The 12901-nt window shown below is 44.5% G+C and overlaps 1 protein-coding gene across 3 annotated transcripts in view; it reads left to right on the top strand.

Annotated features, from left to right (window-relative positions):
- The window catches only part of DENND4C (DENN domain containing 4C), a 233808-nt gene extending 224771 nt beyond the window's left edge, over nucleotides 1-9037 (top strand). For all 3 annotated transcript variants that reach the window (XM_029607079.1, XM_029607072.1, XM_029607087.1), the window contains 3 exons: nucleotides 3355-3511; nucleotides 4017-4081; nucleotides 4783-9037. In XM_029607079.1, the coding sequence (XP_029462939.1) occupies nucleotides 3355-3511; nucleotides 4017-4081; nucleotides 4783-4919 (359 nt within the window). In that variant the 3' untranslated portion in view covers nucleotides 4920-9037. The remainder of the gene's footprint in view (nucleotides 1-3354; nucleotides 3512-4016; nucleotides 4082-4782) is intronic.
- The last annotated feature ends 3864 nt before the right edge of the window (nucleotides 9038-12901 follow it).

Below are 12901 nucleotides of genomic sequence, written 5' to 3'. Positions count from 1 at the left end.
GAGGCATGAGAGCAGAGGCAACACTTGGTACCTATCGAAATTAGACTATGCCTAAATCTGGGACTGGTTATGGGCCCGGACGCGAAAGGAGCAGCTGCTGCGTTCCACGACCCAAGAAGAGCTGGGAGCAGCCTGGGAGGAGTTCCTGCCGCTGGGTCCCTACCCAGGAAGGGAAGATTGCAGCTGCTGTCTGCCCAGAAGGGAAGTGGTGAGGTAGGAGAGGACAATGGCCAGAGGAATGCGGGGGGGGGGGAGTTGGGTAGGAGAAAATAGGAACGATTAGTGAAAACGGTAAAAAAGCAAAACAAAATGTTGGGCAGAGTGGGATGGAGCTTTTCTCAGCTCCTCAAAATTTTGGCTGGCACCTAACATTTTTGAAAAATAGTCCACCCTTTACCATTTGTGTTGTGTGCCTGTCCAGGAGTAAGGTCTGTCTCTCTCTCTGTGTGGGTGTGGAGTGTGTGTCTTTGTATTTGTGCGTGCTGTGTGCCTCTGGATGTGTGGGGTAGGTGCTCTCTGTGTCCGTGTTACTATGTGTTGCTTCTCCTTTCAGCAACTTGAAGAGAAACTAAACGGGGGCTTTGAGCCACTGGTTAGTAATTATAGCTCCCTGGTGGCTTGGCAAATGGTTCAAGAGCTGATTGGTTGGCAAGATAATTTGACACCAGGCCAGAAATCCAGGATACTCTTCATGCCTATATGAATGCATGTGTATAAAATACGATTTACGTGCAACCACCAAAATGTGGGACCCCCAAGCCAAGAAAACAGTCAGTCATCACCCCTAAATTCCTAGCTTCCAAGACACCTGACACAGGGGTCCCATCTACCACAGGAACAGGCTGTAGGGCCCTTGGATCCATATTACCTATTTTCACAATCTATCTTGTGGCCATTCAAGGCTAGATTGCTCGTTGTGCTATTAACAATCTCCTTTAGACAGGTATTAAGCTGATTCACTACAACACTAGGCTCTTTTAGGGCGAGTAGCTGAATGTGTCAGTGTACAGGTGTGTGCCATAACAGATGTCGTCTGATAAGAACTTTGATTCTAGCCGGACAAAGATTTAAGGAGCAGGAAGGGGGGCTCTGACAGGCTCAAAAGAGACAAGTGTTGAGCAGGGGATGCTATATTGACTCACCCGACCTATATTATCCTGCTTCTCTCCCAGCTCTGTCACAATTTATATATTTTGACCCGGAAACACTGAGCAAATCATTCACTTTCTGGAAATGTATTGACTTATGTTTTACAGGGGAAATTGTGTCCGATAAAAAAATTGACAATAGAAAATAATTCCTTCATGTTGTTCTGACAATGTTGTTCCTTCTCTCAAGAGAACCTTTCTTAGCCTTTAAGTTGCAGCAGTGGCTTTATCAGCAGAGCAGGTGGACGTCTGCCCGTCGTGCCTCTAAGCCCATCATTAACCCTTTATGTGACCGCAACTCAACCCAAAACTTGGAGAGTGTTTAATTGTTTGTTATTAATAGGACACAATGGAAATAAACTATCCAAAGTTTGTGAAACCTCTGCTTGCCTTTGATCCATTAAATATGTCGACAGAGGAATCACAAACCTTGAGAATATGGCTACAGAGGGAGGCAGAGAGCAATTTCACATCTGTGTTCCAACCGCTGATGATCAATAATATCTGGGGTCAGGTAGCAGATAACAGGTCAAAAAAAAGAAAGATAGCACTGATCACAGATCAGCGCAGCCACAGAGGATCCAATGATTAGATCACAGACCTGTTCACCAGGATGTGTGAACTCTCCCACTATTTGAGAAAGGTTTCCCATTGCCAATGCTGATGGCAGAAATATATATATATTGTGTTTCTATATGAGTACGATTGTAGTATATAAATAGTTATCAACTGCAATTAGAGATACAAACATAAATCCAAAATCATTTCTACTATAAAAACTAGACAGTCCTGAGTTGTAGCTGGAGGGTGTTAAATGACAAGCACTCTAGTAGGAGATGTACATCCTGTCCTTAGCAGCAGGCATTTGCATACCATTGGAGTTGCCAGAGTGGCTGCAGCTAAATCTGCTCTACACACCATAGCAGCAGCAACTCCTCTTTTCTTATTGATGCAATCCTGATGAAGGAAAGAATACCCTGAGGGACAAAGCTGTGAGTAGACAAATCCTCCCTCTTCCACTATCCAAATTTTAATAAAGAAAATAATTAAGTTTAAGAACCCCTAATCTATGTCATGCAAAATCCATTGAAGCTGAGAGGAGACTGCCGTGGGGAAAGCCATGATTGAGAGACCCGCCCCCTCCCCCGACGTCATCACAAACGGAGCTGGACTGTTGAAAGGCACCAAGCCAGCAGGCGTTGCGCGCAACAAAGGGGCACGCCCCTTCATGCAACCCTTAGTGTTAACCTTTCCCATGTTTTTATCTCCCTTGTTAATAATTTCCATGTTTATTATTGTTCAATGTATTGACAAAGGAAACGCTTGATTTTCTGCATTTTTTGTTGGAATGTAAACCGATGCGATGTGTAAAATCGAACACCGGTATATAAAAATAAATAAATAAATATTGATCTTGCATTGACCAGTTAAAATTGCAGGGTACTCCTTCCCTCGACTAAATTGGACATCGAGGAAGTATATCTGGTAGGAACGGTTAAAAATGTGCAGGTTAAGTTTAAGCATGAGCAGACAGTCTTCTCTTACTGTTCAACCATACCAACCCTAGCCAAGTGTGAGAACAATGTTGATTACCCTCACAAGTCTTATGTAATGGAGTATCTGATGCCTCCAAATGACACTGAGGACAAGAATAATGAAGAGAACAATGAAATGCCCTGAGTGACTGAAGAACACCTCCGCAGCATTAATTCTGCAGATGCCTAGATAATTCCAACCCAAACCCTACCCAAAGGTCTCCCCAAGGGACGACCCTTATTTGGCTTGCCCCTTTAGCCAAGCTGCTGGTGATGAGATGCCCGCAGTTGTGGCAGGCTAGAAATAAAGGCTGGGTACCCCCGATGCTGTCAGGAGTTGCTGGCTCCATCCCCCTCCCCCTGAGAGTTGAGTGCACCTCCTAGAGAGCCCTGGCAGTGCACACGCATGCCGGTGTTTTGCTGCGGAGGAGCTAAAACAGACAGGCAGTGAACTGTTCCTCCCTCGTATGTGACATTGTCTGGAGTACATTTAGAGGTACTTTGCCTACCAGAGCAGACTGAACTGACCACGTAGCTTCCGGAAGAGATTAAACTGAAGAGTCAAAGTCCCTTAATGTGGGCGCACATCGCAGCTTAAGACTGTGTGAATTTCAGCCCCTAGTGATTTCGTAACTTCAGCCTGTTTGCTGTGATGGTTCTTTCCTATACAGACTCTGGAGAAAAGAAGCCTTCCCTGACTGTGGCGGAGGAGCAGCAGAAGCTCGGCACTTTACTGGACAGCATCACCTTAAGCATCCAGCATAACGATGTTGTCAAACCCATCAGCCTCCTCCTGCAGAAAGTGCACCTGCGCGAAAAACGCCAGAGGTGAGCTGTAGAGGAGGAGGGTAGATTTGGGTTCTCGCTGACACTTTGAGGGGTAAGGGGTATGCTGTGATTAGATTTCCTGGCAGATCTGAAGGTGTGAACATTTTAAGTGAAACTTGGACAGATTTACTTTTGTGTGTGCTCTCCGCACTTATTTTAGAGTCCCCTCATCTACAGTTTTGGGTTGCATAGCGGTGCCGTATGGCTACAGGCTCAGCTTGGCCAGCTTTTGGCCACTTGGTTCTGTTTACAGGGCAGCATTTCATGGCTTAGTTTTGTAGTCAGTATGTCTGGGATATTGTGCTATGCTTTGCACGAGAGAACCCCCCTACAGCAGTTTTATCCAGACCTTGAGCCGACCTTGCCCCTTGCTAGAGTGCACTTTCCCTAAAGGTGGCTGTGTTTGGGAGTTGACTCAAGAAACAACCCATCATGGCTTCTCAATGGTAAGGAGGACAATAGGAAGGAAGAAAAACTAAGCAGTGTGTATTGAAATCTCTTCCAGGAGCTTGTACAGAGAGATTTTGTTCCTTTCGTTGGTGTCCTTGGGAAGAGAGAACATTGATATTGGTAAGTTGAAATGATGTTGGGTGGGCAGGGGAGAAAATGTAAATAAGAGCAGAAACAATGTGTGTTGCTGTAAATCAGGAGTAGCCAACTCCAGTCCTTGAGCCACAAACCGGCCTGTTTTTCAGGATATTCATAATGAATGTGTATGGGAGAGATTTAAATGCACTGCCTCCATTGTATGCAGATCTATCTCATGCATATTCATTATGGATATTCTGAAAATCAGGCCTGTTTGTGGCTCTTGAGGACCAGAGCTGGCCATTCCTGTAGTTTTATTTATATTTCACTTTTCGGCATTTCAAAGCAGATTACATTCAGGTACTGTAGGTATTTCCCTGTCCCCCAGCAGGGCTCACAATCTGTTTGTACCTGAGGCAATGGCGGGTAAAGTGACTTGCCCAAGGTCACAAGGAGCAGCAGTGGGGATTTGAACCCTGGTTTCCCTGGTTCATAGCATGCTGCTCTGATCACTAGGTTATTCCATTAGACTGCCTATACCATGGTCTCTGTGCATCTTGAGTTACCAAACTACCGGTAACTGTTTTGAGTTACAGCCAAACCTGGTTAGTCAATACTTTACTTACACTGGTACCTGGATATGCAGTATAATCTGGGTTAAAACGTACTATTTTGTGTGACTTAACCAGGTCAGGTGCTGGATAACATTTGGTGAGCTTTGCCCTTGTTCTTCCTGTTCTTAGAGGCCTTTGACAACGAGTACCGGGTTGCATATAAACAGCTCTCCGAGGGGCTGCTGGAGAAGATGCAGAAGATAGATGCCCCACCCAGCTGCAATGTGGAGTGGTGCAGGAAGGTCTTCGGGGCACCTCTTATTTAAATTGCTCCGGGATGGGATGGGGGCAGCGAGACACGGGGGGACGTGACTTCCATGAGGTGAATGAAGGTGGGGAAATGTGGTGAACACCACTGGGCTATGACTCCAAAAAACAAGCCAGAGATGTCGCTCTGTGGACAGTGCGTACTATGTTGTCTTTTCCACACACCCCTCCCCCTAGTCCTCAGAAATATCAGACAGTATCATATAAAAACCTGTGGATGATGAAACCCAGCACCCTCTCGGTTCTGGCCTTGGAAATGTTTTCTCCTCTCTCCCCCTGCAGCCAGAAGACACACATTCAGCCTCAGCTGGTTCTCATTGGAGAGGGAGGTACAAAATCAAGGACATCTTTAGAAGCACCTCCACTCATGTTTCTCATGGATCAGCATTGTTTGAAGGTTTTGTAAGGTGCATAGACTTGCTGGCCACCTGAAGACCCTGATAGCACTAGGACAAACCAATGGTTGTTTGAAAAGCTGTCATTAGAAAGAGGTTATTTTGATGCATGAGCTTGTGTGCCTTCATAAATAACCACACAAGCACATGCATCTGAACTACATATGTAAGTATGTAGAGAGATGGCAGCATATAGCTGAAGGTGTGTTGGGTCTTTAAAACTGGTTTATAGTAGATGTGCATTTGATTTGAATCTTTGGGTGGCTCACCTGTACAGCGTACTTTTGTAAGTTACAAAGGCAGTGCTAACATAATGCCTTTCAGGCCACATTACACTAATTTATGCTCTGGGTTTCTGCATTTCAAGGTTTCCAACTGCTGAAAGTAAAGTATGACCACTAGGCAAGGTTGCATTAGTATGGCAAGCTGAACTGCCCCTATTCGTGCAAGTCCCTACCCCCATTCCCAGGTGAATCCAGCATGTAAACCTCACACATTGCTGATAGAATTAGTTCCAAGAACAGATGCTGGTGCATGTGCCTTAATCTGGTCAGCTGATCTTTGCACATTTTTGTGACAGAAAAGTAAATATTTTTGCATTGTAAACTTCATATAATGCCACTTGTTTTCCTTAACATGTAAAAATCTCAGCATGGCAATCTATATAATGAAAGTTAAATTCTGATCTCTGTGATAGAAATGCCCTGTGTGCCTTTTGGTGTCTGTAAGAACAGCAGTGGATGCTGTAAAGTCCCACCTGCACTAAGGAGGAGAGGAGTTTTTTTCCTACCCTTTTGATGTTTTCTAGCTGTAGCTGTAGTCCAGCTTGGTAAGCAAGAAAAGTGTCATGATCCGTAGGACCAGTTTGCAGCCATCAATCTAATTTACACCACCTCCCTCTCAGGCTGCAGTTTCTGGTTTGCCACGGCTTTCTGTAGCAAGGGGTTGCAAGACCCATGCTGTAGAAAGTCAGTAGAGTTTGTCATGTTGTGCATTCATTGGACGTCACAGTGCTTCTGCATACTGGATGCAAGAGTTGATAAATCATGCTCTCTTGTCTCGTCAGCACACCAGTACCTTAACTCTGTAGGGAGCCCAGGCTAGCTGTGAGAAATGACCGAATCTACAGTAGCGACACCCAAGAGCTTGACATTGCCGATCGGTTGCACAGAATAGCGCTATACTAAACAAAGTCTCTCTCTACTTCTGTCTCTTCCAGTTTGCAAAAAACATTGGTCATGATTGTCTTGGCAGAATTATGTTGGGCTCCTCCTTCCCTCGTTCCCCAATTTAGTACAGTCTTGAGGGGGGAGTTTTGGCACCAGGCACATTGTCAACCAATGAATACCAAGTGTCTGGTTCACCAGTGGGTTTCCCCCCCATAGGCAAGGAATATCAGGCAGCCTTTTGATAAAGGACCCTCGTTTCTTGTGCCGCATGCTTGCTTTCATCACTATGTTCATGACAGGTTATGTGTGTGAACCTTTGCACTGCGCTGTCTGCAAAGAACGCTGCAGAAAGACAGCATTAAAAAAAAACCCTGAAAAAAATGAAAATCTTTTCAGCTGCTGCTCAGCAGATGCCCTGTGCATATGGTTTTTTTTTCATTTAAGCTATTGTTCTCTTGCACATGATAGTACATTTTTGCCCCAGCTGAGAGTGTCGGCTGACTAAAGGTAGACTGCTCAGGTCCCTTTCAAGTACCACAGACCATATAAATGTTCATGCTGGACCAGAAGTGCCTTAGGTTTGAGATGAAACCAGTAGAATTTGCATGTGTCTTAATCCGCTGGAGCATGGTGCTGCTTGAAACCTCTGAATGCCAGCAGCATGCAGGGCTTCCTTCCTCTGGTACCTCAGTGCATCCCCTGCAGGATGTTGTAGGGGGGCTCCAATAGAGAGATTTTGTTTTGCATTAAAGATGGTAAAATGTCATTTAAAAATGTGAAATGTTCATTTGAATAATTTTCAACACACTTTTCTTTACTTTTCCAGTTAGTAAGATATCTGTCGGTCCTTTTGAATGACTTGGGGGGGGGGGGGGGGGGGTTTCGTACTGTGCAGATCCTGGTAGAAATATCTTAGTGATGAGGCCTGCCTTTCTTTGGATATGACCAGCACATGCTGTCAGGAGGGCTTCGGCCTGATTTGATTCTCCTGTCTCTTCACATTTTGGGGGAAGAGAACATTTGTACTGTATTTTTTTTTTTTCCAGTTTTTGTGTGTGTTTTTTGAAAAGAGGATTTTCCACACTGATGGTTTCCTTAGTTTATTCTGTGACTGTACTATTCAGAAGTGCCAGTACAGTATGGCACTGCACATGGTGGGGTGGGTAGAAAACCAAGGGTGGCATTTAACACAAGAGTCCAAACAAAAGCCAAGGAGGATTGTTGGTTTTGATGGGGAGCTATAAACCATTCAAAGCAGGTTTCCTGTCCGCGTAAATTAACAGGGAGTACTCTGGAGAGATGTCAAAAGGCCTGAACTAAAACGTTGGACGGCCGAAAGGAGACTGAAGTGTCTTTGGTTTAAAGAGAACTCAATCAGCTGGGTTAGAAAGCCACTGTTTACATTGCAATTCTTTTTTTTTTTTTTACTTGTGTTTTTTTCCCCAAAAAATTGATGTAATTTAAAAACTTAAGACGCAATGCAATACAAAATGAGGGATTTAAGTCAGCCTTTCGTGATTTAAGAATTTGTTGTGTGTAATGCATTTAAATTGTACATATATATGAGTGACGGAGTCCCTGCCTGTTTGTGTTGCGTGAGCTGTATTGTAATTATTGTACATGAGACAATTGCTGTCTGACAATTCCAGATCCCTTACTAGCCTTACTGTTTACCATTGTCAATAGATTTGCAGTACGGGATGATTATTTTTCTTTTTTTTTGCAAAATTAGACCATAGTAAAATTTATATTTTTATAGCAACTTTGTTTAAAAAAAAAAAAGAAAAATTTTTAAAAGTTACAACTGTCTTTCTTAACGTTGAACTGTTTTCTTCCCTTTTCTAGACACATTCATTCAGTAATCTCTAACAAAATCAATCACGTTTTTTAAAACTGCCATCAAATGTGTTTTGTTTTGTTTTGTTTTTTTTAATTTAACTATGAATAGCATTAATAGTTCTAAGAGACTTTTCATTGATGAAATTGTTGAGGTGCCTTCTGGGATATCCCTTTTGGAGTTTCTTCTTTTTGCGTGTGCAGACCTCTAACAAAATCCTGCTAGAAAAAACAAACCAACCTGTGCTTACCTGTATTTTGTAGCTCTGCTGGTGTGAGAAGAAAAATGAAAGCAGTTTTATATTCTGCATTGATCAGTGGGTGCAACTAAAAGGGATTATTACATTTCTTGTTACTGTCAAGCACAGGTTAACATAAATCAGTGGGGAATAAAACAAGGATGTAGTGTGAATTAACTTATCCAATTTGTTGGGGAGGGGAGAGACGGAGTTGGAGAATAGTTCTATTACTAAATGCAATAAATTTTGCACTGTATCAAAAATGTACATGAATTTTTCAGAAGAAAACCGTATCTGATTCCTATACTCTTCAGGCTAACGTTTCTTTTGGTGGGGGAGGGGCGGGGGGTTGTACATTCAAAAGATGGTTCTTGAGTTTAAAAAGGGCACTTTGTCATCTGAATTTTGTATAGGAATATTAGAATATAAGGAACTGCTCATTTAATGTATTTTTCAAAATAAAATTGGGGAAAATGTTCCTGGATGTCCCTGGTTGGAATTTCTTGCAGCTGTGCTCAGACCCACAATGGAAGAGAACATATGGGCCCTGTCAGCATGTTTAGGCAGTACATGGGCAACTAGCAGCCCAGTGAGAAGACCACTTTGTTATGAGAGAATTTGATGTTTTGCTTAACTCATCAACTAGCCAAAATGCAAAAAGGCTTAGGGGTTGCCAACTGGCAACACATTTATTTTTTCCCTTTCAAGAGAGCCTGGTCCAGTCCTGGTTTATCCCCATTAATTACATGGGCTGCTTGTCCTGCTTTCCTGGGAGAAATCAGAACTGTGGAGCCACTTAGCAGCCCTACAGACAAAAGCCATCCAGTCAGTAGCTGGGATGATGCTGCCATTAGAGCCTTACCTTGCTCCTAGCAGCAGGGGGAAAAAACACAGAAGCTACCCCTCTGTCAGACGCTGAATGCTGGGACCATAGCCGGTACTTTGCTGCTCTGCCTCACTATGTTTGGCGCATGTGTGAAATATTTTCAGGGCACAGGAAACCTGCTTGCAACTGACTGGGTTGCTTTTGGCCCCACTGCCTGCAGGATGATGGGCAGGGCTGAGGAGGAATGGGCTGCTGTAGCATGGTAAACACACAACTGCATGCCCTCTGAAAGCTCAGTAAACACTATACCCAAAATCAGAGGTTACAAGGCAATTATCCATGCCAAATTATCTTTTATTTTCAACAATTTACCTCCAGTTTTTTACAAATATTTTACTGCATACAGGGACCCTTCCCTAAATGTCCTGTATTCATCATATCCAATTACTAAAATCACCCAAACATGCTTTACCCCTCAGTTACTCCACTCATACCATACATATATCACACTCATTCCTCAATCGTCCTTCACATAAAATATGTAAATGCTAAAACTTGCTTTACACCACTACAAATACAATTATTTAAACATTTACAACACATTCAGTGCTATCTTCATATAATGTTCAAAGGAGAGAAAGATGTATTATTAATTTGTCTTTGATTAATTTACAAATTAGTGGTTGTAGAAAAGCATTCATCATACAGTTGGCCGAGATTGTCATCTCACAATTTTATTTCCAATTTCAAAGCAAGTCATGCACGGTTGGCTCATTAGCTTAAGGTTATTTAAAAGCACGTAGGATATGTGCATAAGATGCAAATGAGGGGCTGCGGCCCAGCTAAGAAGACGCCGGAAAAGACTGTGGAAAATCCAAAAGAATAATTTGCCGAAAAATCGCGGCTACGAGTGATGTTGAAGTGACGTTTCTGATGCAGTGATAGACACAGTAAGTTTTGGGTTGTGATGGTATTTAAATGGATAATGGATAGTGTTGGGTGACGGTTCTTAAAAATTAGGGTATAGGTAGTGGGGAATGGTGTGGCAGTTGATAGTCTTTTTGGTTGTGATAATGGTGAATTTAACAATCTATTTGCAGATGTTAGAAGACAGCTGAGTACACAGTTGAGATATCTGAGTACAAGATTCAAGAAACAAACTTGATTCACTGGAAGCATTAAGTATGAGATTAGATGAATACAGTAAAGCTGGTATGAAGTTATGTGAAAGAATGAGAGGTGTGTCTGTGAATGCAAACAGTATGATTAAACTCTGTATTTGCTTATCTAGATACTGTGTGGATTTACGTATGATGTATTCGTGAGAAATTTATAGTATATAAAAAAGAATTTGAGGCACTCAGATTAGTTGTTATGATGTTTATTGTATTATAGATACATGAAATGAGACAACGGCATGCAGTGGACCAATTACATATGAACACATGTGCTAGATTCTATGAGTAAAATAATAAAACAGGAAGTCTAAAAGAATGATGTCCCTGAAGAAGCCCTAAGTGTTAGGGTGAAACGAGGCTTTCGTTGGACCAAAGACCTCTGGAATATATATATGGACAATATAACATATATTTTCAGGAGTAAATGAAAATGATTGATATGAGATTTGTATTTTCATTGTAAAAACAAAAAAAAGTTAAAAAAAATCTTTTTCTCCTTTTGAACGTTATATGAAGATAGCACTGAATGTGTTGTAAATGTTTAAATAATTGTATTTGTAGTGGTGTAAAGCAAGTTTTAGCATTTACATATTTTATGTGAAGGATGATTGAGGAATGAGTGTGATATATGTATGGTATGAGTGGAGTAATTGAGGGGTAAAGCATGTTTCCCTGTACGTACCAGGATCAGTCCAGGACACCTGGGTTGTGACTCCGCACCAGTAGATGGAGACAGACTAAAACTTGTGGGCGGAGCCATATATGCCCCTGTGCCAGTCACAGCCCCTCAGTCTTACTCTGTCTCCAGTAGATGGTGCAGGTCCAGTCACAGCCCTGCCTGACCTGATTTTGGTGGTTAGTCAGTTTTGGTTTTTAGGGGCTAATTTTGTTAGGCCTGACTGTTTTTGCGAGGTATTCGTGGCAAATTGGGTTTTGTTTTTAATTTTAGTCCCGGGTGCCCTGCCTCCCGGGGGGGTTGAGAGGTCCTGAGGGGACTACCCTCCCCCGGTTGAGGCCGCTGCCAGGGTTGAGGACCCGGCTGAGCTAGTGGCAGCGTCAGGGGTGACACCGGGGAGCCCGGTTCACTCACCCCTGCAGGAAAAGGGCTCCAGAACCAAGGACAGCTGCAAGCTTTGTTAAAAAAAAAAAAAAAAAAAAAAAAGGGTTTTTGTTTCGTTGTGCGGCTCTCCGTTCCCTCGCGTCTTCGCTCTGTTTTGAGGGGGGGGGGGCGCCGGTAGCAGGAGGGAGGTCGCCGGTTTTGAATTCTTAATTTTACTTCACATTTCGCCGCGTTTCCCGCCCGTTTTTTCGTCGCGCTCGCCGGCAGGCCACGAGGGTCGGCCTGCCGGGCCTGCGGCTCGGCTCGCGCACGCTTTTCGTGGCAGGGCCTCTGCAGCTACAGAGAGGGAGTGTCCGGAGCGCCTCGGGGGGCCCAGTCCAGAACCGCGCAATCGCCGCTGCGCGGGGGGGCTCGTCTGTTCGGCCTCAAGATGTTGGTTTTTCTGCTGCACTGTGCGCGCGCGGCGGCCATTTTAGTTCCGGCCGCGAAATCGCTCGGTTCACAACAGGGGATACAGCCCTGCCCCCCGCGCTTTCCCCGCAGCGGGATCCGGCGGGGGGGGGGGGTCCCCACGGAGGGGCCTCGTTCCCCGTTGGCTCCCGCGGATGGTTCTTCAGATTTTTATCTGGTTTTTTTTTGCGCTTCTGTTGTGCAGGGTTTTTTTAAATATAAGCGTATTTAGCGCTGCCGGAGGGGCGTCGCGCGCGCGGGGCCACCCGCAGATCTGTTCCGAAGGCTAGAACACTATGGATGTTGCGGGGGGCTCTCGGGAGCCCTCGCGGGGGAAGCGTCCGCCGCGTGGCGTACCTCAGGAGTCTGAGACGGATTCTTCATCGGCAGTTCACTCAGAGTCTCCAGAGGAGTCCCTGATGGGGGCCGGGGAGGCGGCTGCGGACGGTCCTCGGCTGTGGACGGTCCTGCCCAGCCCAGTGCGGGCAAAGGAGCACTCGCCATGGAAGGGGATGACCCCCAGGTGGTACGACTATTTTCGCAGGGAGGAACTGTACCTACTAACTCCAGCAATGCTTCAGGAACTGGCAATGGAGGCTCCGCTGGGGGGGGCCCGTTGAGAGACAAACATGGATCTGCCAAGAGGCAATCCTGGATCCGATGCTCTCCAAGGAAGAGGAGCATAGGTCTCTCAGGGCCGACAGTAGGATTTTCCTTTTCAATTTTCATCGACAGTTTTCCTGTTCAATGAATGGGATACGCCTTTAAGGTCGGTACGGCCATAGACAAGATTTACCTGCTACCGGAGGATGTGCTGGCACTCCTTCG

Source organism: Rhinatrema bivittatum, chromosome 1, assembly GCF_901001135.1.
Source record: "Rhinatrema bivittatum chromosome 1, aRhiBiv1.1, whole genome shotgun sequence".
NCBI lineage: Eukaryota > Metazoa > Chordata > Amphibia > Gymnophiona > Rhinatrematidae > Rhinatrema > Rhinatrema bivittatum.
The sequence above is the reverse complement of the archived record's forward strand: the minus strand, read 5'-3'. Positions and strand labels throughout refer to the sequence as shown.